General features: G+C 30.1%; 5 protein-coding genes across 7 annotated transcripts; 4 read left to right on the forward strand and 1 right to left on the reverse strand.

The window, feature by feature from the left end:
- Positions 1-1455: 1455 nt before the first annotated feature.
- Positions 1456-12074, forward strand: LOC143426242 (thioester-containing protein 1 allele R1). 3 transcript variants are annotated; one of them, XM_076899516.1, is made up of 28 exons: positions 1456-1584; positions 3471-3546; positions 3660-3852; positions 3937-4161; positions 4232-4482; positions 4679-4837; positions 4912-5083; positions 5159-5353; positions 5439-5540; positions 5637-5770; positions 5846-5966; positions 6051-6194; positions 6270-6389; positions 6607-6661; positions 7505-7727; positions 8437-8554; positions 8627-8813; positions 8896-9056; positions 9141-9279; positions 9388-9506; positions 9602-9741; positions 9844-10063; positions 10142-10522; positions 10585-10737; positions 10889-11064; positions 11133-11304; positions 11405-11507; positions 11652-12074. In XM_076899516.1, the coding sequence occupies exons 2-28, from the start codon at positions 3482-3484 to the stop codon at positions 11849-11851; spliced, it is 4428 nt and encodes a 1475-aa protein (XP_076755631.1). In that variant the 5' UTR covers positions 1456-1584; positions 3471-3481; the 3' UTR covers positions 11852-12074. The 3 variants fall into 3 exon arrangements, with proteins under 3 accessions (XP_076755631.1, XP_076755633.1, XP_076755632.1); XM_076899518.1 differs by lacking the exon at positions 7505-7727 and adding an exon at positions 6884-7019 and having other exon boundaries at positions 11652-12072; XM_076899517.1 differs by lacking the exon at positions 1456-1584 and adding an exon at positions 1805-1935.
- An 897-nt stretch (positions 12075-12971) lies between these two features.
- LOC143426245 (NFU1 iron-sulfur cluster scaffold homolog, mitochondrial) lies at positions 12972-14751 on the forward strand. The gene is made up of 4 exons (XM_076899522.1): positions 12972-13306; positions 13435-13856; positions 14034-14137; positions 14222-14751. The coding sequence occupies exons 1-4, from the start codon at positions 13227-13229 to the stop codon at positions 14441-14443; spliced, it is 828 nt and encodes a 275-aa protein (XP_076755637.1). The 5' UTR covers positions 12972-13226; the 3' UTR covers positions 14444-14751.
- Positions 14521-16618, reverse strand: Rack1 (Receptor of activated protein kinase C 1). Its single transcript, XM_076899521.1, has 5 exons — positions 16406-16618; positions 15848-16056; positions 15357-15563; positions 15061-15171; positions 14521-14884 (listed from the first exon to the last, which is right to left on the reverse strand). Exons 1-5 carry the CDS (start codon positions 16512-16514, stop codon positions 14567-14569), a joined length of 954 nt encoding a protein of 317 aa, XP_076755636.1. The 5' UTR covers positions 16515-16618; the 3' UTR covers positions 14521-14566.
- Positions 16619-16870: 252 nt separating this feature from the next.
- On the forward strand, positions 16871-18596 carry Mrpl15 (mitochondrial ribosomal protein L15). The gene is made up of 5 exons (XM_076898831.1): positions 16871-17095; positions 17355-17509; positions 17754-17919; positions 18013-18172; positions 18248-18596. Exons 1-5 carry the CDS (start codon positions 16994-16996, stop codon positions 18547-18549), a joined length of 885 nt encoding a protein of 294 aa, XP_076754946.1. The 5' UTR covers positions 16871-16993; the 3' UTR covers positions 18550-18596.
- Positions 18597-18922: 326 nt separating this feature from the next.
- On the forward strand, positions 18923-20277 carry LOC143426286 (uncharacterized). The gene is made up of 4 exons (XM_076899635.1): positions 18923-19166; positions 19297-19612; positions 19785-19972; positions 20088-20277. The coding sequence occupies exons 1-4, from the start codon at positions 18990-18992 to the stop codon at positions 20262-20264; spliced, it is 858 nt and encodes a 285-aa protein (XP_076755750.1). The 5' UTR covers positions 18923-18989; the 3' UTR covers positions 20265-20277.
- The last annotated feature ends 233 nt before the right edge of the window (positions 20278-20510 follow it).

Consider the following 20510-nt stretch of genomic DNA (forward strand, 5'->3'; position numbering starts at 1 on the left):
TAATTAATGTGTACACCATTTTTCAAACAATGTGTAATAATTATTTTTTTCTATATGAACAATAGGCAAAAGAGTTCTCGATATTAAAATTAAAACAAATATTTATTTTTATGTACGTCTATCTAGGAACGAACTATACATAGCTGAGACGATTCTTTTTAAATAATGTATATTTCATCGTGTTGCGCAGCGTTATTTCTATACAAAATAAAAGTCAACATTTTACGATGTGTAATATCAGAAAAAAAAAACAGAAAACGAACATTTATACAACTATAGTAAAGATAAGTGCAATTTCATATTGCAGGAACAGTAATTTGCTTGTATAAACTTCCGTGCGCATGGATTGCGCGTTAAATGGACAACCCTGTTGCGATAAGTTATTGATAAATGCTGTAATTTTATTTAAAATAATAGTATTTCTTCTTCATTATTCTTCTTAGTTTCAGTTGTTAAGAATTTCGATGCGAAATATAAAAAAGCCACTGATTGCGTAATGTTCCTAAAAATATCTTCCGCAAAATTCATAAATTCGCAAGTGACTCGCCAAATACATGATGTGCAGCTCTACAGGAATCATCAAAGTTTTTTACTTGAGTATAATGCGAAGAAATACAATTCCAAAAATGAACCAACGAAATGACTCATTCATCATGCGACTATATACGCACAGCACGTAACAATGTTTCATACTTGTATTCGAATTAAACAGAGTATAACAAGGTATGTTTGCTGGCATTGAAATCACCCACTGATCATTGTACATTTCTATTATGCATATTTGATTTCCAATATAATGCCAATATGACATTATTAGACGTGAAAAAGGAAACGTATATATATATAGATATACATGGAATCTTCTTTTGTTATATCTATATAAATATGACATATATTAAAGTATATATATCACAAACTATCGTCCTCGAAATTTCTATTAAATTAGAAACTACACAAATTCCACAAAAAAATCCATGTATATATACAAATGGAAATATAAATACAATTTTTACGATTTTCCATATATATACATTTAACTACTGTTTTTTAGGTTTTACATATGTTTACTTAACATAAAATAAAAGGATACACAGTAGAAGAAAACGATACTTATTATACAATCCTTCTATTGTTAATTCATTAGGAATACGACGTAACTGATTTTTAAAGATCATGACATCATGGTCATGCATTAGTGTAGGAATGCACTTTTCATCGTAAACGATGCATCGAAATATATACATTACATATGTACACACGTAGTTTGTAGGAAGATGCTGAAATATATGTGGACGAAAAAAACAAAACTTCTAGCAGCGTATATATCTACCGTAGTAACTTGTTACTTCTATAACGGTAAAGATGTGAGAGATAGATACAGTACCAGTGAAACAGCCAGAAGGAAGGGAAACTTGCGTTGCCTGTTTGCCTTCTTGGGGCCATGATTGGTAGTGTTCGTTAGTACTCGTCGAACTGTTGCATCGAAAGTATCATCGCCTAATATTTTCCATATTTTCCTTAATTCCTTTTACAAGAAAACGGTACTATTTACTGAAACACCATCGAAACAAATCTTCTAACGAGGTGAGCCACTGTCTCTAATTATTCTTTAAGACGATGCTGTCTTACATTAAATTATTTCTTTATCACGTATTAGAAAACTACGACAAATGTTCCTTTCTGCAATATAATATTTAAACAGCAAATAAGCCGTTGGAAATTTTTTTTCTCCCTTTTAATTAACAGTTTCGTCAACAGTGCCTTTTTTAGAGATAATATCCTCTGAATTCACGATCGAATCGAAATCGGTACGAGTGTATCAAGTAAATTGGGTTTTGGTGACGTGCAAAATGTAAACTTCTGCTGTACTACTTTCTAATTAACGTGAAGATTCCGTTCATCAGGGGATTAAAAGAGATTAGCAGTGTTGGGCAGGTATATTCCTATTTCCTATTCAGAAGAGAAACTCTTTTGGTGAAAAGTAATAATACTTTCATATTTGGTTTCGTAAGTTTGAAATATACATATATATAGTGTAGAACAATTGTTGTATATTAATATACCGCATAACTAAAACGGGTACAAATTCTTTTCAAGACGCTTTTTTTAACTCTATTTAAATAATATAAATTTGCTTTTGGATATACGATATATATTTGTGACGTTCAAGCTGTTGCAATAGAATGTGGAAATTTTTAAAATATTTTTCTATAATTATCGATTCATATCGTTATCACTTTTGTATATGAAATGAAAAAAATTGTTCGATGCAAAATTTCGACAAAACAAAATTGAAAACTGTATTTTAACATTAATCAAAGTTGAATCATATACGGCTGTTTTTTCCTTTACTTTGTTCGGTTTTCCCCTTACGTGATTATGTAAATATGTATCCTAATCGTAGTTGGAAAACGGTGATGACATAATTATTGATGGTAAAACCAGCTTGACAATATTAAAGTGTCGGAAATTACAAAGTTATGCAACGAAATGATTATAATCTATGTTTACAATAAAAATGTCTACATAAGTAATATTTGATTCTACATTGAATTTTTCTTAATATTCATTACAGTACAGTACATTCATTTAAAGCTTTTTTTAAATAAATTATTACTCTTTAACTAAAAAACAAATAAAAGTCGATTCTAGTGTGTTTATAATATAAAGTACTTTTTTGGGCTTGGAATAAACATTTTTTTATTCGTTTAAAACAAACGAGATCTATTTGTTATGAAGTTATTGAAAAATACGGATATGATTTTTATTTGTCTTTTTCTGTGAACAAATTGTTAAAGAGACGAAATGGGAATATTTAAAAAATTTGGTCGTACAAAAATAAATATAAAATTAATGTTGTATCAAAATATGCCGGCCCAATAATGTGATACATATGTATATATGTAGTGACAGTAACTATACAACGGTTGTATTAATGTATTAGCAGTCGCTTGAATTCTGATACATATCTCGTATGACAGTAACACATATGCAGTCGACCAATGAGAAACGAAATGTTTCACGCGAAATACCAGAGACCAAGCGATCGTCTGTATTCATCATTGTTATCCGTGTGAATAAATTGCTACGATAAATGAGATGGGCGTAGACATTTAGTAAACAAATGTTCCAAATGAAATTTAATTTCTGTCAAAGGAGGTACAATTTGATGCATATTTTTGTAGGTAGATGCGTAAAGGATATGTACAAAATATTTTTTTGAAACATTAAACAATCCTTTGAAATATATTTTAATATCGCCGAAGAGGCTGCAACATATTCAAGTTTCAGAAAAATCCAAACTACGACTGATAATTGATGAAATAATTTAACCTTTTGACCATTTTGCATTTTAATCTTATTTGTTTTTTTATAACAAAAATACTTTGCGCAATGAATATTGTGATTTTAATAAGTAAAAAAGTATTTGTATTTTTTGAAACTGATTGAGAAAAATTTGAATTTTGCAGGGACCAGAAAGATGGATTGGCGACATTTGCACATTTTGTTTTTATCCTGTATGATTTTAAGCGTAGCTGCAGAATCGTATGTATATATTCATTTTGTTTCAAATTGAAATTAATGTAATACATGTTAATTGAGTATTTTACAGAATTTAATTATGAGTTAATATTTAAACGTTTAATATATTTTTTAAGATTTTATAGCGTAGTAGCTCCAAGAATAATACGACCTGATTCAGAATACCATGTAACTCTGAGTACTACTGGTGTATCAACACCATCAGAAATATATGTTGAATTAAAGGGATTACTTGATAATGGAGAGACATTTAATACATCCCAAACTGTCCATGTACAACCATATACTACTAGAATTTTACGATTTGAGGTAAATGCACTTATATTCATTAATTTTTTTTCATAGGAGAAATAACATATTTATCAGGTATTTTTTTTCTTTCTAATTTTGTAGATTGGCGATATTATTCCTGGTAAATACCAACTAATTGCACGTGGTTTGTCAGGAATAGAATTTTCAGACTCAAAGTCAATAGAATATGTTTTAAAAAGTTATTCAGTTTTTATTCAGACCGATAGAGCAATTTATAAACCGGGAAATAAAGTCATGTTTCGATGTATTTTGTTGAATTCTAGGCTTAGACCTACGCTTGAAAGATTAGTGGACATTCATATCACGGTAAGTATCTTTGAGTAAATATTATAAGATAAGTACAATAAATTGTTGAAAGTACATTACATTATTATAGGATGGGAAAGGAAACAGAGTTAAACAATGGACCCGTCCACCTGTAACTCATGGAATCTTTAATGGGGAAGTTGAACTATCTGAATTTCCAGTTCTAGGTACTTGGAGAATAACAGCTAATGTCGGTGACCAAACGTTTGAAAAAGAATTTGAAGTTGCAGAATATGTTTTACCTAATTTTGAAGTAACAATTGATGCTCCTAAGCACTTCACATTTAAAGACACAAAAATCACTGCAACCATCTATGCCAAGTAAGCAAATTATAATTGATTAGGCAAAACCCACGTTTTTTATTTTATGTTTTTAAAAATATGTACCAAATTATTTTTGATATATATTTATTCCGTAACAATAATAGTGTCATTGATGTTATTTAACTTACATTATTTTAATATTCTCGTAAAAAATTTGACAAAAATTATTTATTTCAAAGTGCAAATCATTTAGGTATACTTATGGCAAGCCAGTGAAAGGAGAAGCGACTGTTACAGCTTACCCTGATATCTTTTCTGGTGTTATACAACCAATATTTCAACAACCTATAAGAAAAACACTTCCTATTGATGGAAAAGCAATTGTTGATTTTGATATTCGTGATGAATTAAGGTATAATTTTTTTAATAGAATGTCACTAAATGGTATTTCTCACAAGAAATATAATTTTATTTTCTGATTTATAGATTAATTGATGAATATGAAAGACCAGTCATGATTGATGTTGCAGTGGAAGAATCCCTAACTGGTAGAAGACAAAACACTTCCATGCAAATAACATTACATAAACATAAGTACACAATGGATTTAATAAAAACATCAGAATATTATAAACCAGGATTAAAGTATACTGCATTTGTATGTAAAAAAATTGTTTATAATATTAAATCAAAGTCGAATCTAAGTCATATAATATACTAGCAATTATTCTAGATAAAATTAACATATCATGATGGAACACCAGTACAAGATAACAAAAATCCTGTTACCATAAAGTATAGTTACACGACTGACGATCAGCCTGTATATACAAATATTACTGGTATGTTAGATGAACATGGAATGGTAAAATTGGATTTTTATCCACCAAAATCTAATGGTAACACTTCATATTCTTTAAATATTGAGGTGAGGCATTAAAATAGATACAAAGATATTATGATAAGTGGTTTTTAATTCTACCAATGATCTACAACAAATTTGTCTTAAATAGGCTAACTATTTAAATCTTTACGAATGGTTTCCGTCTACGAATCAAGCTATGTCTCAGAATAACGAATATATACAAGCTATCTTGAAAACTGAAAATCCTACGGTATGAAAATTTGTCATATTTGACGTGTTTTACAATTAGATACAGTAGAATCAACATTAAATTATTCCAACCATTAATAACGGCATTCTTTTATAGGTCGATCGAGAGGTAGAGATTGAAGTAAATTCCACAAGTCCATTAAAATATATTAATTATGAGATATTTGGACGCGGTGATATATTAGATGCTGGTTCTATATATGCTCAAAACAAGCACACTGCCAGTTTTAAGTAAATATTCATTAATTTCTATTTACCTGTCAACTCGCTTTATTTAATAATTGTTTATAAAAAAATATACTTTAGGTTCTTACCAACATATGTTATGGCTCCTACTGCACATGTAATTGTATATTATGTAGGAACTGATGGGGAAATCATTGCAGATTCTTTAGATATAGAACTGGAAGGAGTACTTAAGAATTTTGTGAGTTACTCTCAGTAATTTAAATATAGTAAAAAATGGAATTAACGAAACGATTAAATATTAATGCTATATTCTTTATTTAAGGTTGATATTAAAATAGCACCTGAAGAAGTTGGGCCAGGAGAAAACGTTAATTTAGTTATTACTTCAAATCCAAATTCATATGTTGGATTATTAGGTGTAGATCAGAGATCTATACTGTTGAAATCTGGCAATGATATATCATATGTATGTAGTTTAATGAATTGTTTTTGTTAACGCAAATTTTGCTATAACTGAGTATTGTAACATATTTATTTACAGGAACAAGTGTATAAAGAATTAAAATCGTACGATAATGTCCACAAATCACCTTATGCAGATTCAGTTTTCGATCGGTTTTTATGGAGCCCTGGTTCAGCCACAGCATCTGATGTTTTTAAAGTAGTCTTTTCATTTCAATCTAACAATTATTCTATTTTTTATTGTTTCTAATGTTTAGCTGATTTTTTCATGTAAGAAACTATTTTCTTTGTCACGATTATGCATAAAATTGCATTGCAATTTCTTTTAAAAATTTACAAAAACTGCTATCGAATATTATTTTTAAGTATTTAAAATAATTTGTATAAAAAGTTTAATTATAACATTTTTTAAATAGGAAACTGGTGCCGTTATTATGACAAATGGATACGTTCATGAAAACTTCCGAATTCGTAAGTAAATAATTTTCTATATGGCTTATTAAGTTTATTACTAATATCAATTTACCAGTTCTTTACACGTAATACTAAATATTTTCTAATATATAACATATTGATCAATGATGTTTTGTTTATTTGTAATGTAGAATGAGAATTCTCATATAATACTTACTATCAATTCTTTAGTTAATCAGTTCAGGTATTTGTTACTTAACAAGGCTTATCTCTGTATAGTATACTACAGATCTGGTGTAGCGTTCGCAATTCCATCCGCTGCTGAAAGTTTCAGTCCAATTGCATTGTCACCAGAGAAGACGAAAATACGCAAGAATTTCCCTGAAACTTGGCTTTGGCAAACGCTTGATGCTGGGTAATTCTATTAAAAATTTTTACCTGCTAAAGACTCTTTCTCGTCATTAAAACCATATCATTAATATATAACTTGTTACAAATACAAAAAATGTTATTAACTATTAACTATATTAAAACGTTGGTCATATTATATGTAATTTTTTCAATGTTAAATTACTAATATTTATTAGAGGGCAATATTTATTTGATGGTGGCTTTGTGTGATTTAATGCTATTCTTTTTATATTTAATGCTTCATGTTTTACGCTTTATCATTTGATTATTTAATCCTATATCTTCATGGATATATATTATATATATGTATATCATTATATATAATGTAATTTATAAAAATTAAAAGATTAATACTTCAAAAGAAATGTAATAGAACATTAGGTATATCTTTATAGTAGCAAAGATATTTTAGAACTATTTTCTTATTCTCTTTCTCTCTTTCTTCCTTGGTTGAGCTGATATAATACAATATAGAGAATTGGATTACAGAACAACCGGGAATACTGGAGGGTAGAATAACAGGCTCACCTCATGGGGGATCCACACTTCGACCAGACCTTGGTCCACCTGTTACGCACAAACTAGCAACAAGACCACCACTGGCAGGTCCTTATGCCTTCTCTCGCATCCCACCCCCTGTTTGGAATAAGCCCCGTGTATTCCTAATGCATGACATCTTAAACACCTGGCTTTTTACAAACTTCTCTTCAGGGTATTTATCTCATATACTTTCAGTTTACAAAGCTTTACGTACACGCTTTATACATATACGTTCTTTGATGAATGACGTCCATGGGACATTGCTTTATTTTATATAAATTTCATTTCTATGTAAATCAAAGCTCTGGAATATTCTGGGTTCTTATATAACTGGTATACACCATCAATGATAGAACGCAATATATCGTTGCTAATTGATACAGGGTGATTCACTGCTCGTGTAATAAATTTTTACAGCTGATAATACACCTCAAAAGCAACAAAAAAGTTCATATAAACCTAGGTTCGATTTGCATAAATGACAGAGAAAAGATAATAATATGAGTGAAACTGCTATTTCTCTAAAAAATACAAAAATCCCAATTTTCTCTGCCATTTTTGCAAATTGGGCCTAGGTTTACATGAACTTTTTTGTTACTTTTGAGGTATATTTGAGGTATAAAATTTGTTACATGAGCAGTGAATCACCCTGTATATATGTACATATATCTATTAAATTGTGCATTATATTTTACTTTGTGTGCATCATTTTTCAGTCATCATTCCATTGTGTCGTATAAAAAGTTTACTTTGTTTTAATAATGTGAATAAACTTCTTGTAAGATAATTAAAACTTATATGTCGTTTTTAAATTACATTTATGTATAACACCTTTAAGGTAAAATTAAGATCAAAGTTTTAATTGTGTACATTGAAAATAGGTATGAAGGAAAGAATGAGCTGAAAAGGACTGTACCTGATTCAATTACATCGTGGGTACTTACTGCATTTTCTGTAAACGATGTCCATGGATTGGGTCTCATAAATGAACCACGAAAGGTAATCCAAAATTATAATAGTAAATAATTCGAAAATTTGCGCAATATATAAATGTACAGTACTTCTTTACAGTTAAAAGTTTTTAGACCGTTTTTTATTGCTATGGATCTTCCCTACTCAGTGATTCGAGGAGAAATTGTTGCAATACAAATTGTGGTATTTAATTACATGAACAAGAAAGTTGTAGCTGAAGTAATATTAACGAACGAAGGTCAATTTGATTTCGCAGAAATGTCTAACGAAGTTCACGATGTGCCTAGTAAGATTTACATATAACAATTGAAAGCATTTTACATAATATTTACGGTATAATGTATATGAAATGTGTAAATATTTTTCAGAATTAGAATTATATCGTACAAAGAAAATAGATGTAAAAGCTAATTCCGGTGCTAGTGTTACTTTCATGATTATTCCTCGAGAATTGGGCTATATTACAATTAAAGCAACTGCAAATAGTATTCTGGCTGGTGATGCTGTTGAACGTAAACTACTAGTTAAGGTAAATTATATTATTGTTTATTACTTATTAATTAATTAGTAGTTACAGGTAAACGCTATAAGTCTTTTATTAATATATATCCAGGCTGAAGGGGAGACACAATACATAAACAAGGCCATTTTCATGGACCTTAGAAGTAGAACAAGCGCATCAACCAATATTACAATTGATATACCCAAAAATGCAGTACCAGATTCAGAGCATATTGAAATCTCTGCAGTAGGTAATGTTCTTTTATTGTTGAAATTTGTTGAAAACTAATTGGTTATCATTTGAAGAATTTTATCAGTACATAGATATTAATATTAATGGTAGATTATATTTTTATTAGGTGATATTTTGGGTCCAAGTATTCTAAATTTAGCTAATCTGATTAAAATGCCATCGGGTTGTGGAGAACAAAATATGTTAAAGTTTGTTCCAAATATTATGGTATTAAATTATCTTAAAGTAAGTGAAAGCACAATGCAGAAGGAGAACTAAGTACATATTATTACAAAAGTACAGATACCGAAGATTTATTTGTGTTATAATTTTCATTATAGAACACAAATCAATTGACGCAAGCAGTACAAGGCAAGGCTCTTCGTTACATGGAGATAGGCTATCAAACTGAATTAACATATAGACACGATGATGGATCATTTAGCGCATTTGGCATGTCGGATAGCAATGGAAGTACATGGTATAGTTTGAGAAATATATTTCATTGTTCCATTACACTTATAAATACTATTTGTATATTATATATTGTGTATATTTATATTATATTTGTTATCTATATTAGGCTTACTGCCTTTGTGGCAAAAGCTTTCAAGCAAGCGTCTGCATACATTCCAATTGAAGACAGAATAATAAACGAAGCTTTGCAATGGTTGGCAAATAATCAAGCTCCAAATGGAAGTTTTCCTGAGGTAGGAAGAGTTAGTCATCGGGACATGCAAGGTGGAGCTGCTAAAGGCATTGCACTAACAGCATTTACTCTTATTGCTTTTCTTGAAAATGCAGTAAGTTTAGAAGTATTTTATTTAAAGTTACAGTCATAATATTTAATATGTACATTATCATAATATTTTACATGACAGGATTCTAGTGGAAAGTACAGAAATACAATAAACAAGGGAATTGATTACATCGTTCGTAACATGAATGATGTAGACGATGTCTATGCTTTGAGTATATGCACATATGCTTTAAATTTAGCAAAACATCCGTATGAGAGTACTGCATTCAATTTGTTAGAATCTAAAGCAATCACAAAAGAAGATATTAAATGGTGGAGCAAACCCGTTGCCGTAGATGACAAGAATCCATGGTACCATTCTTTACCGCGTTCGGTCGATGTCGAAATGACGTCTTATGCTTTATTAACTTATCTAAAGCGTAATTTAGTCGTTGACTCTATACCCGTAATGAAATGGCTTGTAAGACAAAGAAACGCTGAAGGCGGTTTTGCATCCACACAGGTAAATAATACGACAAATGTGAAAAAGGTGTAGCTAATAATCTTATTATATGCTATTTTTAGGATACAGTAATTGGAATACAAGCTTTAGCGAACTTAGGCGAAAAATTAGCAACAAAGAGTAATGCTATTTCTATAGTTTTTATGTATGAAGGTGGAGGACAAAGTCAAATGAATATAAATCCTGACAATTCAATTATACTTCAAAAACAAGTTGTAAGTTTAAATTACATTCCATATTTTATAGCCATATATAATACTTTATATCCTGTATTACCTCCCTGAAGAAAATTAAAAGTATGATCAAATTGACACGAATGTTCTGTACAGTTAAAAAAGGATATTTTGATATTTGTTATTTTTTAAGCTCCCAAGAAAGACACGCCTCGTTAACATAACAGCTACTGGAAATGGATTTGCTTTGGTTCAAGTATCATTCCAGTACAATTTAAATGTAACTGGAGCATGGCCACTCTTCACTTTGGATCCCCAAGTAGACAAAAACTCTAATGCAAATCATTTGCAGCTTTCTGTTTGTTCCGGGTATGTTATAGTCAATTTAAACAATATGCGTATGTTTGTACATTTAATATAACAACATATCTATCTAGATTTGTTCCAACTAAAGAAGCAAATACAAGTAATATGGTTGTGATGGAAGTCAGTTTGCCTTCTGGTTTTACAGTGGATAGGGAATCTTTACCTAGTCTTGAAGTATCACAAAACGTGAAACGAGTAGAAACTAAGAACGGCGATACAGTCGTGGTATTATATTTTGACGAGGTACGAAAAAATATATTTACATTATATATTATTAAGTAAATTCTATAAAAATTAAAGAGATTAAATTACGAGTTAATTAAAAACGAAAAACCTATTACAGATGAACAGGCAAGAATACTGTCCAACAGTTTCTGCATTTAGAACACATAAAGTAGCAAAACAGAGACCAGTACCCGTTACTATATATGATTATTATGATTCGTGTAAGTTCCTTAAATATTAAACTACTACACTAACACCACAATCAGACCGGAAGGCTGATAAATAGAAAGCTATTCTATCCAAATTGGCGCCTTCCTTACATTAGTAATTTTAACATATCAATATTCTTTTTGTAATGTATTTAGCAAGGAGAGCAAGAGTATTTTACGAACCACGAAAAGCTACACTTTGCGACATATGTGAAGACGAAGATTGTGAGAATCTATGCGTTTCACAACCTGGTAAACAGAAAGATTCTTCAAATTCTATTGCTTCATATTTATCAATTTGTACATACCTACAACCATTACTTACTTTATTTTCCATTGCATTAACTTTTATATAAAGTACAATAACAAAGTTTTGTATAAATAATAATTTATAACCAAAGTACATTACATGCAAGGATCAAATTCTTACGATATTTAAGAGTATTATAATCTATTTAAATGGTTATTATTTAAATATGCAGTAAATATAATGTTCAAATGTTACAAATTAATACTTGAAACTTACTACAATTATACATAAATAATCTATTAAATGTAATTTAGAAATATTACACTTTATTGAATCAACTACTCACTGACTCTTGTTATATACTGATATCTTTTATGTTGTAGTAAATATACCTTATTGTTATTGATAGCATGTTAATATTATACCTTTTTATTTATTTATAATCGAGAAATCCAAATGGATAACAATATTGAAAATTCCTTCATTCTTTCCGCTCATTTGTCATAATATAATTATGCTATTATTAAACTTTGAACAATTATTTTCTTTAGTTATAGTTTATATAATTTACAATAATACCCCGACAACAAAACTTCGTCACAGTAAGAGTACTGTGCTGTTACTTGCGCTGCGTGATATATTTTAATAATTTAGTAATTTGTTTTATATTTCTCGCTTTAGGGGTAAGAGAGAGAAAGACATATGAAAAAGCTATAGGAAAGAGTGAGACAGATGCTATTGACTCTACTTTAGAGCCCGTGGCGCCATCTCTGTAAAAAGTGCTCAAACTGGTCGCACATTGTTATCGACAGCGAAGTGAACTACTGAAGCACTAGCGCCATCTCTCGGAAAAGTGCTGAAACTAGTCGGTAATTAGTTTCACTACTTTCCCCAGAGATGTCGCTAGTAGTTTTCAGTAGTTCACTTCACTGTCGATAACGCTGCGCGACCAGTTTGAGCACTTTTTACAGAGATGGCGCCACGGGTTCTAAAGTAGAGTCAATAGCATCTGTCTCACTCTTTCTTGTAGCTTTCGTATATATCTTTCTCTCTCTTACCTCTAAAGCGGGAAATATAGAAAAAATTACAATAAAACTATTGATATATACATTAAATATATTTAATGTATTATAATTTTCCAATTATCATACATTGAAACTGAGACATTCATTTATTATGTATGTATTTACATCTTTGTCAAATATGTTTTTGTGATGATATTGATTCACATAATGTTGTATTATGAAAGGACTATAGTTGTCATTTAGGGAATACGTACTTATATGTTAACGCTAAAATTTGTTAATCGCTGACATCACTCCCGTTGATATATGTCGCAATAGATGCATAAAATTACACATACGATGAAAATAATCGAATAAACAAAAGTAAGCTCACACGTACGAGAAATGTTGAATTACTTGATATAACCTTAAAGTTAATGTAATGATAACAACGGAAAGCAGTTAATATAATAAATAATGGATAAACTTTTAACGAACACATTACGTGCAAGTCAACGATTAGCATATAGAATTTCCGCGACGTATCAATATTCGAAGTAAGTTAAACTTCAATGTCACTTTATAAAAATATAAATACAAAATATGAACAAATGAATCAATTAAAATGTATATACTGGCTATACGCACAAGAATTGTTATTATTTGCGATGTGATCATATTCCAGAAATTTCAGAAATTCTACTGCACACATGTATACGGATTACAATAATCACTTATTAAAGTCGTGTCTACTTTCACCAGTGAAGACACACAACATTATACCAAAACGTACAATGTTTATTCAAACTCAGGATACACCAAATCCTAATAGTTTGAAGTTTTTACCTGGAGTTCAAGTGCTAGAACAAGGACAAACTAAAGATTTTCCCAATGCTACAGATGCATATTGCTCGCCACTTGCGAAAATGTTGTTTCGCATTGATGGTGTAAAATCTATATTTTTTGGGCCTGATTTTATTACAGTAACAAAAGTAGACGAGGATGTCGAATGGAAAGTATTAAAGCCAGAAATATTTGCTATCATTATGGATTTCTTTGCATCAGGTCTACCAGTGTTAACAGACGAGCAGCCTGCAGCAGATACTCGTAAGCTTCTTTTATATTCTCCTTACCTTTTACATAATAAGATCAATTAATTGGCAAATAAACAAAAAGATATTTCATATATATTTTTATATGAAACTTATCTTTTACTATGATGCACAAAAGAAATGCACATATATATTCCTACATGTATAATTAATAAGTCCTTATTTATGCTAGAAATTAGTGAAGATGATAGTGAAGTAGTACAAATGATAAAAGAATTATTGGATACTAGAATACGACCAACAGTACAGGAAGATGGAGGTGATATTGTATTTATGGTATGTAAAGCAATATATTTCTATGTATAAAAATTATTTAACAAAGTAAGTAAATTTAATCATTTTAGCACAATTTGATTATAGGGTTTTGAAGAAGGCATAGTAAAATTGAAAATGCAAGGTTCTTGTACCAGTTGTCCAAGTTCAGTAGTTACTTTGAAGAATGGTGTTCAAAACATGATGCAATTTTATATTCCAGAAGTTCTTGGAGTAATACAAGTAGAAGATGAGACTGACAAAATTGCAAAAACAGAATTCGAAAAATTTGAAGAGAAAATTAAAAAATCAAAAACTAATAATGATTAATTGTTAATTATTATATAGTCGTATGTAAATGTTTCATGTATGCATATATGTAAATATAAAAAAATTAAACACGAAAGTTTCTCGCCTTTTTTCATTTTTTTATTTTATTTCCGTATGAAATGTTTAACGGCTAGATACAGAAACTTGCCACACACGAATGGTGTTGTCAGAATAACCAGCAAAGAGTGTTTGTCCATCAGTAGACCATGCTAAAGACAAACAATGAGGTGGTTCTGCTTTACTCGTCGCAGATACAACCTCTGGTTTTAGTTCTTCAACCATTTCCTTAGTTTCAAGGTCCCATATCTTGATCCATGGCCCAAATGCAGCACACAGCCAGTAACGATTAGGACTGAAGCACAGGGCAGTTATGATATCGTTGTGGTCTAAAGTGTGAAGATGCTTTCCATCATTCAAATCCCATAACATAGCTTTGCAGTCCTACAAATATTAATAGTCTTTGTTAATTAATATATATATTAAAAGTAAGCTAAATAGTTCTTTGAAGTCTTCGAATTCAAATAATAAAATTACATATTTAATTGTTAAAGGATAGCATTGTATTGAACCTTTTTGTTTGTTAAATAAAATAGTATATTTTTTTCAATATATTATACCTTGCCACCAGAAGCACAAAGTGATCCATCAGGGGATACGGTAACAGTATTGAGATATCCAGTATGTCCACTATGATTGATCTTCAGTTTGCAATTTGTTAAATTCCATACCTACAAAATAATTTATAAGAACTTGTTAGAAATGTTATTAATTATAAACTTCCTGAAATAATTTATAACTTGGAAAATCAGTCCCATATCCGCACATACACTCATAGATATCATATTTAAAAAGAAAGCATACATCATGTTAAATGTTTATAAGAAGTATCGTATGTTTTATACAAACAGCATACCTTAACTAATTTATCCCAACCTGCAGAGACGATAATGGGATTTGAATGATTTGGGGAGAAACGCACACAGCTGACCCAGTCTGTATGTCCATCGTCTTGAATAGTATATTTACATTCAGCCAAAGTATTCCACAGTTTGATGGTCTTATCCCGAGATCCAGAGACAATTTGACGGTTGTCCACAGAAAAGGCAACACTCAAAACATCCTGTTAACATAACAAGTTCATTTATTTCATTAATTTAATATAAATGGTACAAGTTCATCTATTAAATGTGATCAATACTTACAATAGTATAGATTTAATTGCCCACCTCTTCTATTAAATACAAAAAAAAAATATATAAAAAAAAGCTTCAGACACTGTATATTCCCCATCACTCACGTAGTTTATCTTCTGCCAATGGCATTTAATAAAAAAAAAGGAAAAAAAAAAGCTTCCGTATATCTTGTGAACAGCGACAGCTGTAGATCAGAAAGAAAATTTCACACCTTGGTATGATCTTCAAATCTCCGTGTAGTACGACCTGCAGCCAAGTCCCATAGACGAAGAGTTTTATCCCACGAGCCAGAGAGCGCGTAATTACCGTCAGACGACAAAACTACGTCGCTAATAAAATGAGAATGACCGTACAAACGTTTCTGAGGAATACCATAATTAGCTTCATCACGTGTCAACTTCCATACGATTAGAGTTTTGTCTGTAAATAAAATTTGTAAATTTGTAATATCTTCATAATTTTTTATATATAAGAGAAAAATATATAATACATAGATGTTTTATATGCTTCGCGTAACAATTTATATGTTCATAATACTACAAATTATAACAATTCCATTGTAATATAATATTTGTGCGTTATCTCTATTGCTCAATGATTACAGAACGAAGAATGAAAAATATCATATACGAACTTGCAGAAAGTATTTGCAAGGCAAACAAATGTTGTTAACGAGGAATAAATATCATGATATACGTAATATGATGCAGGAAAGTAAATGTATATATGTATACAGGAAACACAAAAAACTGTATGCTACTTTGCTTACCACGTGAAGAAGATAATATCATATCCGGATATTTCGGATTTGTAGCGATTTGGGTGACCCATCCATTGTGCCCCCGAAGTGTACCTCTTAGCTGAAGAGTTTCAGTCATTTTACAATTATTCTAAAATATTTTATGCCGTGGATTCAAATAGATTTCGACCCACGGTCCACATTCAACAAAGCGTTGAGCGAAAAGAACGGTGCAGTGCACAGCTCCCCTCTCTGGAACGCGTGTATGATCACGACTTATACATGTAACAGACAAGTAAGTTATATGAACAAAATGTGAATTTAATACTGTGTAACAATTATATTTATATTTCCTTAATCAATCTAAAAACACAGTACTATCGAGTAATAATAATATATTATTTAAAATATATATGAACTTTTAAAAAATTTGGAAAGTAATTGAAAATATATAACCATGACTTTATGGTACATGAAAACCAGTCGTATAATGTGGGTTTTAATAGCGAGGTTATGTATTCTTTAATACAACAAAACTAAAGTCAAGTAAACAGTCATAAATTCAATAAATATTACTATTGTATAAAAATATATGAAAGCGTAAAGATTTATACAGCAATGGCTGGTAAACAAGGAAAGGATTTAGCGCTGTCAATGTTAAGAACATTACCGAGACTATGTTTAAGTAACATTCGTGACAATCCAGGTGCAAGGAAACCTGTATGTATTGTATTAACAATATATATGTTAGTGTATGAATAAATAAATATTAATAATATTAAAATGTGATCAATATTGAGCATTGATTAAAAATTTGAGAATTAATTGTATTACTTTTAACAACAAATATTTCAATCATCAACATTTATTATTAAATAGAAGTTCAATTTAGATCACATTCCTAAATCATATAACTTTTCAAAAATGAATGCGAATTTTGTATAAAAATTATTTTAAGAAATTTATATATTTTTTGTAGTCGCAACGTGGTAGAGGTCAACATGGTGGCAACAAACATGGAGCTGGGAATAAAGGTTCCGGTCAAAGACAAAATTACATGCGACTTGGATATGAAACTGGAAATACTCCATTTTATCTGAGGTTTGGTCGTGAACCATATTATAAAGGACATCAGTAAGTATTAATCTTTCTTTCAATTTAACTCGATGTAATACAAACATTTGTATATTATTTTGTCTAAAAACACTATTTTGTAAATACAATTTATATTCTTATATAATTTATTTTAAAGTTTTTGTATCAACTTAAATAAAACATATACATAGTAAACAAAGTTCCAATTAGAACGTTAAGAAAAAAGGGAATAAAGAATCCAGGTAAATATATTTTATAATTTAATATTTCGGCCCATGCGCAGTTTAAGAAGGGAATATCCTCCTTTATCTCTACAAGAATTGCAAACGTTTATTGACACAAACAGACTAAATCCATCTAAACCCATTGATCTTGTATCTATAATCAATACAGGATTGTATAATTTTAAAGTAGAATGGAAACACGCTGGTGTTCACCTTACGGATGAGGTATATAAATTTATATTTTTTATAATGTAAGACTAAATACACAACATATTTTGTGTAAAAAAAAGTTATAATTTATTTAAAATTACTTTTAAGGGAGCTGATAATTTTAAAGCAAAAGTAAATATAGAGGTTCAATGGGCCAGTGAGCCTGTGATTGCAGCAATTGAAAGAAATGGTGGTACTATTACTACAGCATATTATGATTATCATTGTTTATTTGCAATATCTAACGTAGATAGGTTTTTCACTACAGGTAAATTTTGTGTGTATATTAAGTTATATGGTAGTTAAGGAATATACATAAAGCAAGTTTATGTGTGGTTATTAGGAGTACCAATACCGCGTAGGCTATTACCACCAACAGATTGCTTAGAATACTATATGAGTGCAGCGACAAGAGGATATTTAGCAAATCCTGAGGAGATTTCTAAGGAACGTTTGGTTTTAGCTCAGAAATATGGTTATGAATTACCAAAAATTGAAGAAGATCCTAGTTATGAAATGCTAATGCAACGTAAAGATCCCAGACAAATATTTTATGGTCTTGCACCTGGTTGGGTTGTCAGCCTCAAAGATAAAGTAATACTTAAACCCAAAGCTGATTATCTGAAAGAATTCTATGCAAGTTAAAGTGTACCTTCGTAGAATATGTATTTAATAAACAAATAAATAACTAAATAACTAACAAAAATAGAATAACAAATTTTACAAATTTATGTTATTACATTTAAATATTTAAAAAATATGGAATACACTAAATAGAATTTTGCAACATTACCAGCTTATTGCGGTCGGCTATACATAGTTAAAAATTCCATAAGATAAGTGAAAAATTAGAACATTTGAATGAATAGAAAACAATATGGCATCAAAGTAAAAAGGATTTTGTAAAATGTATTGTATTTCTTAAACATACTTTAGGTTCGTTTCTTTGATTAATAAACTGTTATTATTGTTGAAAAAGAATGTTGAATATCATAGTTCATAGTACAAAACTAATCATTCTAACATTTATCATAGGTATTAAAGAATGTTTGCGAAGTTCAACAAAATTTTCGATAAATTTTATCATGCCTTTTTTGAAAGATATTAAAGATTCATACACTAAACGTCAAATAGAAAGTTCGAAAAGAAATGGTTTACGACATGCCATTTTTAGTCCTAAAACTAGACGAATTTTTAAAGGCCATTATATAGGTGTATGGAAGGACGATGTAAAAGAGGGCAGCGGTAAAGAAATAAACAGGTAGAATAATTACTATATTAAAATAACTGTCAGAAGTAGCTGTGATAAATTAATAAATAAACATTTAAGATGTTTTATTTTCAATTTGAAATATATCCTTTTAATATTTTTCACATACTTTAAAATAACTTCGATTCAATTCGAAACTTGATAGAAATGGGTGGATGTATGATGGTAATTGGCTTAATGGTAAAAAACACGGTTGCGGTATTTTGAGCAAAATTTCCAAGGAAGATCATACTATTCGCCGATATTATATTGGGGAGTGGGTAGCTGGGAAGAAACAAGGATTCGGGCACAACTGGTTCGAAGATGGTAGTTATTACGAAGGTGACTTTTGCCGGAATAAACGACACGGCTATGGCCATATGTGGCATTGTAGCGGAGATTACTATGAAGGTGGTTGGAAGGATGATTTTTATCATGGCATGGGGCTGTTTATAAAAGGTTTCAAAATTCATTTTACATGCTCATTTTGCAGTCGATCTTTACAATATTACACATACGAATAAAAATAATTTATCAAGGCGTACAATCACTATAATTTATAGAAAATATGCATGCTTTGTTTACCATAAATGTTAAAAAAAATAAAACGTTTTATGTAACTATCTCATAGATAATGGTAACAGATACGAAGGTCAGTTTATCAAAGGCAAGAAAGAAGGCTACGGCACATATTACCACATAGTTAGCGGCCAAGAACAACGTGGTTTATGGAATGACGATCATTTCATAAACGGGATTATGTTGGATGCAGACTTTCGACAATTTGCACCTCGTCCAACGTCATATCCTATTCCACAAGTATATAACGAATATAAAAATCTTCCAGAATTTTTGTTTGAGGATTATTTTAACTTCGAAATAGTTCGTAAATAGAAAACAGTCATTTATAGTTTATAATAATTCTTATTTGTAGATGAAACTAGTGACGTATGTCGAAAGCTCTCAGGATGCTTGCAAAATCATTAGCGATAATAATCCCGTTACAGAACAAGTTCCCCTCAACCGTTCTTGCCAAAAGTCACCGAAGCATACAGTTCCCAACACGTGCATGCCTATAAACATGTGCCCTTGTTTAGAATCTGTTTTATAGAGAAATATGTATACCTTTTTAAGTAATATGTAATACAAGCCGAGTCGATGTTAATTGTATAATTTATTCTAGCACAAGTGCCTTAATACGCATAGTATATACGTATAAATCGTTTGTTTGCAATAAAAGTTATGTACAGCTTAATTACCGCTTCTTCAGCGACGGCAGTAACTTGACAACAAAATCTGAATGCGATAGAGACAATAGACGGCAAACTATTTAGTCTCCGCATAAAAAAACGTGAAA

The sequence above is a fragment of the Xylocopa sonorina genome, chromosome 8 (assembly GCF_050948175.1).
Source record: "Xylocopa sonorina isolate GNS202 chromosome 8, iyXylSono1_principal, whole genome shotgun sequence".
In the NCBI taxonomy this organism is placed as follows: Eukaryota; Metazoa; Arthropoda; class Insecta; order Hymenoptera; family Apidae; genus Xylocopa; species Xylocopa sonorina.

Coding starts and splice junctions, on each gene's coding strand:
- LOC143426245 (XM_076899522.1), top strand. CDS start 13,227: ATGGATAAACTTTTAACGAACACATTACGTGCAAGTCAACGATTAGCA. Junction 13,307..13,434: donor GCGACGTATCAATATTCGAA/GTAAGTTAAACT, acceptor ATCATATTCCAG/AAATTTCAGAAATTCTACTG. Junction 14,138..14,221: donor GAGGTGATATTGTATTTATG/GTATGTAAAGCA, acceptor ATTTGATTATAG/GGTTTTGAAGAAGGCATAGT.
- Mrpl15 (XM_076898831.1), top strand. CDS start 16,994: ATGGCTGGTAAACAAGGAAAGGATTTAGCGCTGTCAATGTTAAGAACA. Junction 17,510..17,753: donor CCATATTATAAAGGACATCA/GTAAGTATTAAT, acceptor GCCCATGCGCAG/TTTAAGAAGGGAATATCCTC. Junction 17,920..18,012: donor GTGTTCACCTTACGGATGAG/GTATATAAATTT, acceptor ATTACTTTTAAG/GGAGCTGATAATTTTAAAGC.
- Rack1 (XM_076899521.1), bottom strand. CDS start 16,514: ATGACTGAAACTCTTCAGCTAAGAGGTACACTTCGGGGGCACAATGGA. Junction 16,057..16,405: donor GATATTATCTTCTTCACGTG/GTAAGCAAAGTA, acceptor TTTTATTTACAG/ACAAAACTCTAATCGTATGG. Junction 14,885..15,060: donor TTTGTGCTTCTGGTGGCAAG/GTATAATATATT, acceptor TAATATTTGTAG/GACTGCAAAGCTATGTTATG.
- LOC143426286 (XM_076899635.1), top strand. CDS start 18,990: ATGCCTTTTTTGAAAGATATTAAAGATTCATACACTAAACGTCAAATA. Junction 19,613..19,784: donor CATGGGGCTGTTTATAAAAG/GTTTCAAAATTC, acceptor ACTATCTCATAG/ATAATGGTAACAGATACGAA. Junction 19,973..20,087: donor CGTCATATCCTATTCCACAA/GTATATAACGAA, acceptor TCTTATTTGTAG/ATGAAACTAGTGACGTATGT.
- LOC143426242 (XM_076899516.1), top strand. CDS start 3,482: ATGGATTGGCGACATTTGCACATTTTGTTTTTATCCTGTATGATTTTA. Junction 4,838..4,911: donor GATATTCGTGATGAATTAAG/GTATAATTTTTT, acceptor TCTGATTTATAG/ATTAATTGATGAATATGAAA. Junction 11,305..11,404: donor TGGTATTATATTTTGACGAG/GTACGAAAAAAT, acceptor AACCTATTACAG/ATGAACAGGCAAGAATACTG.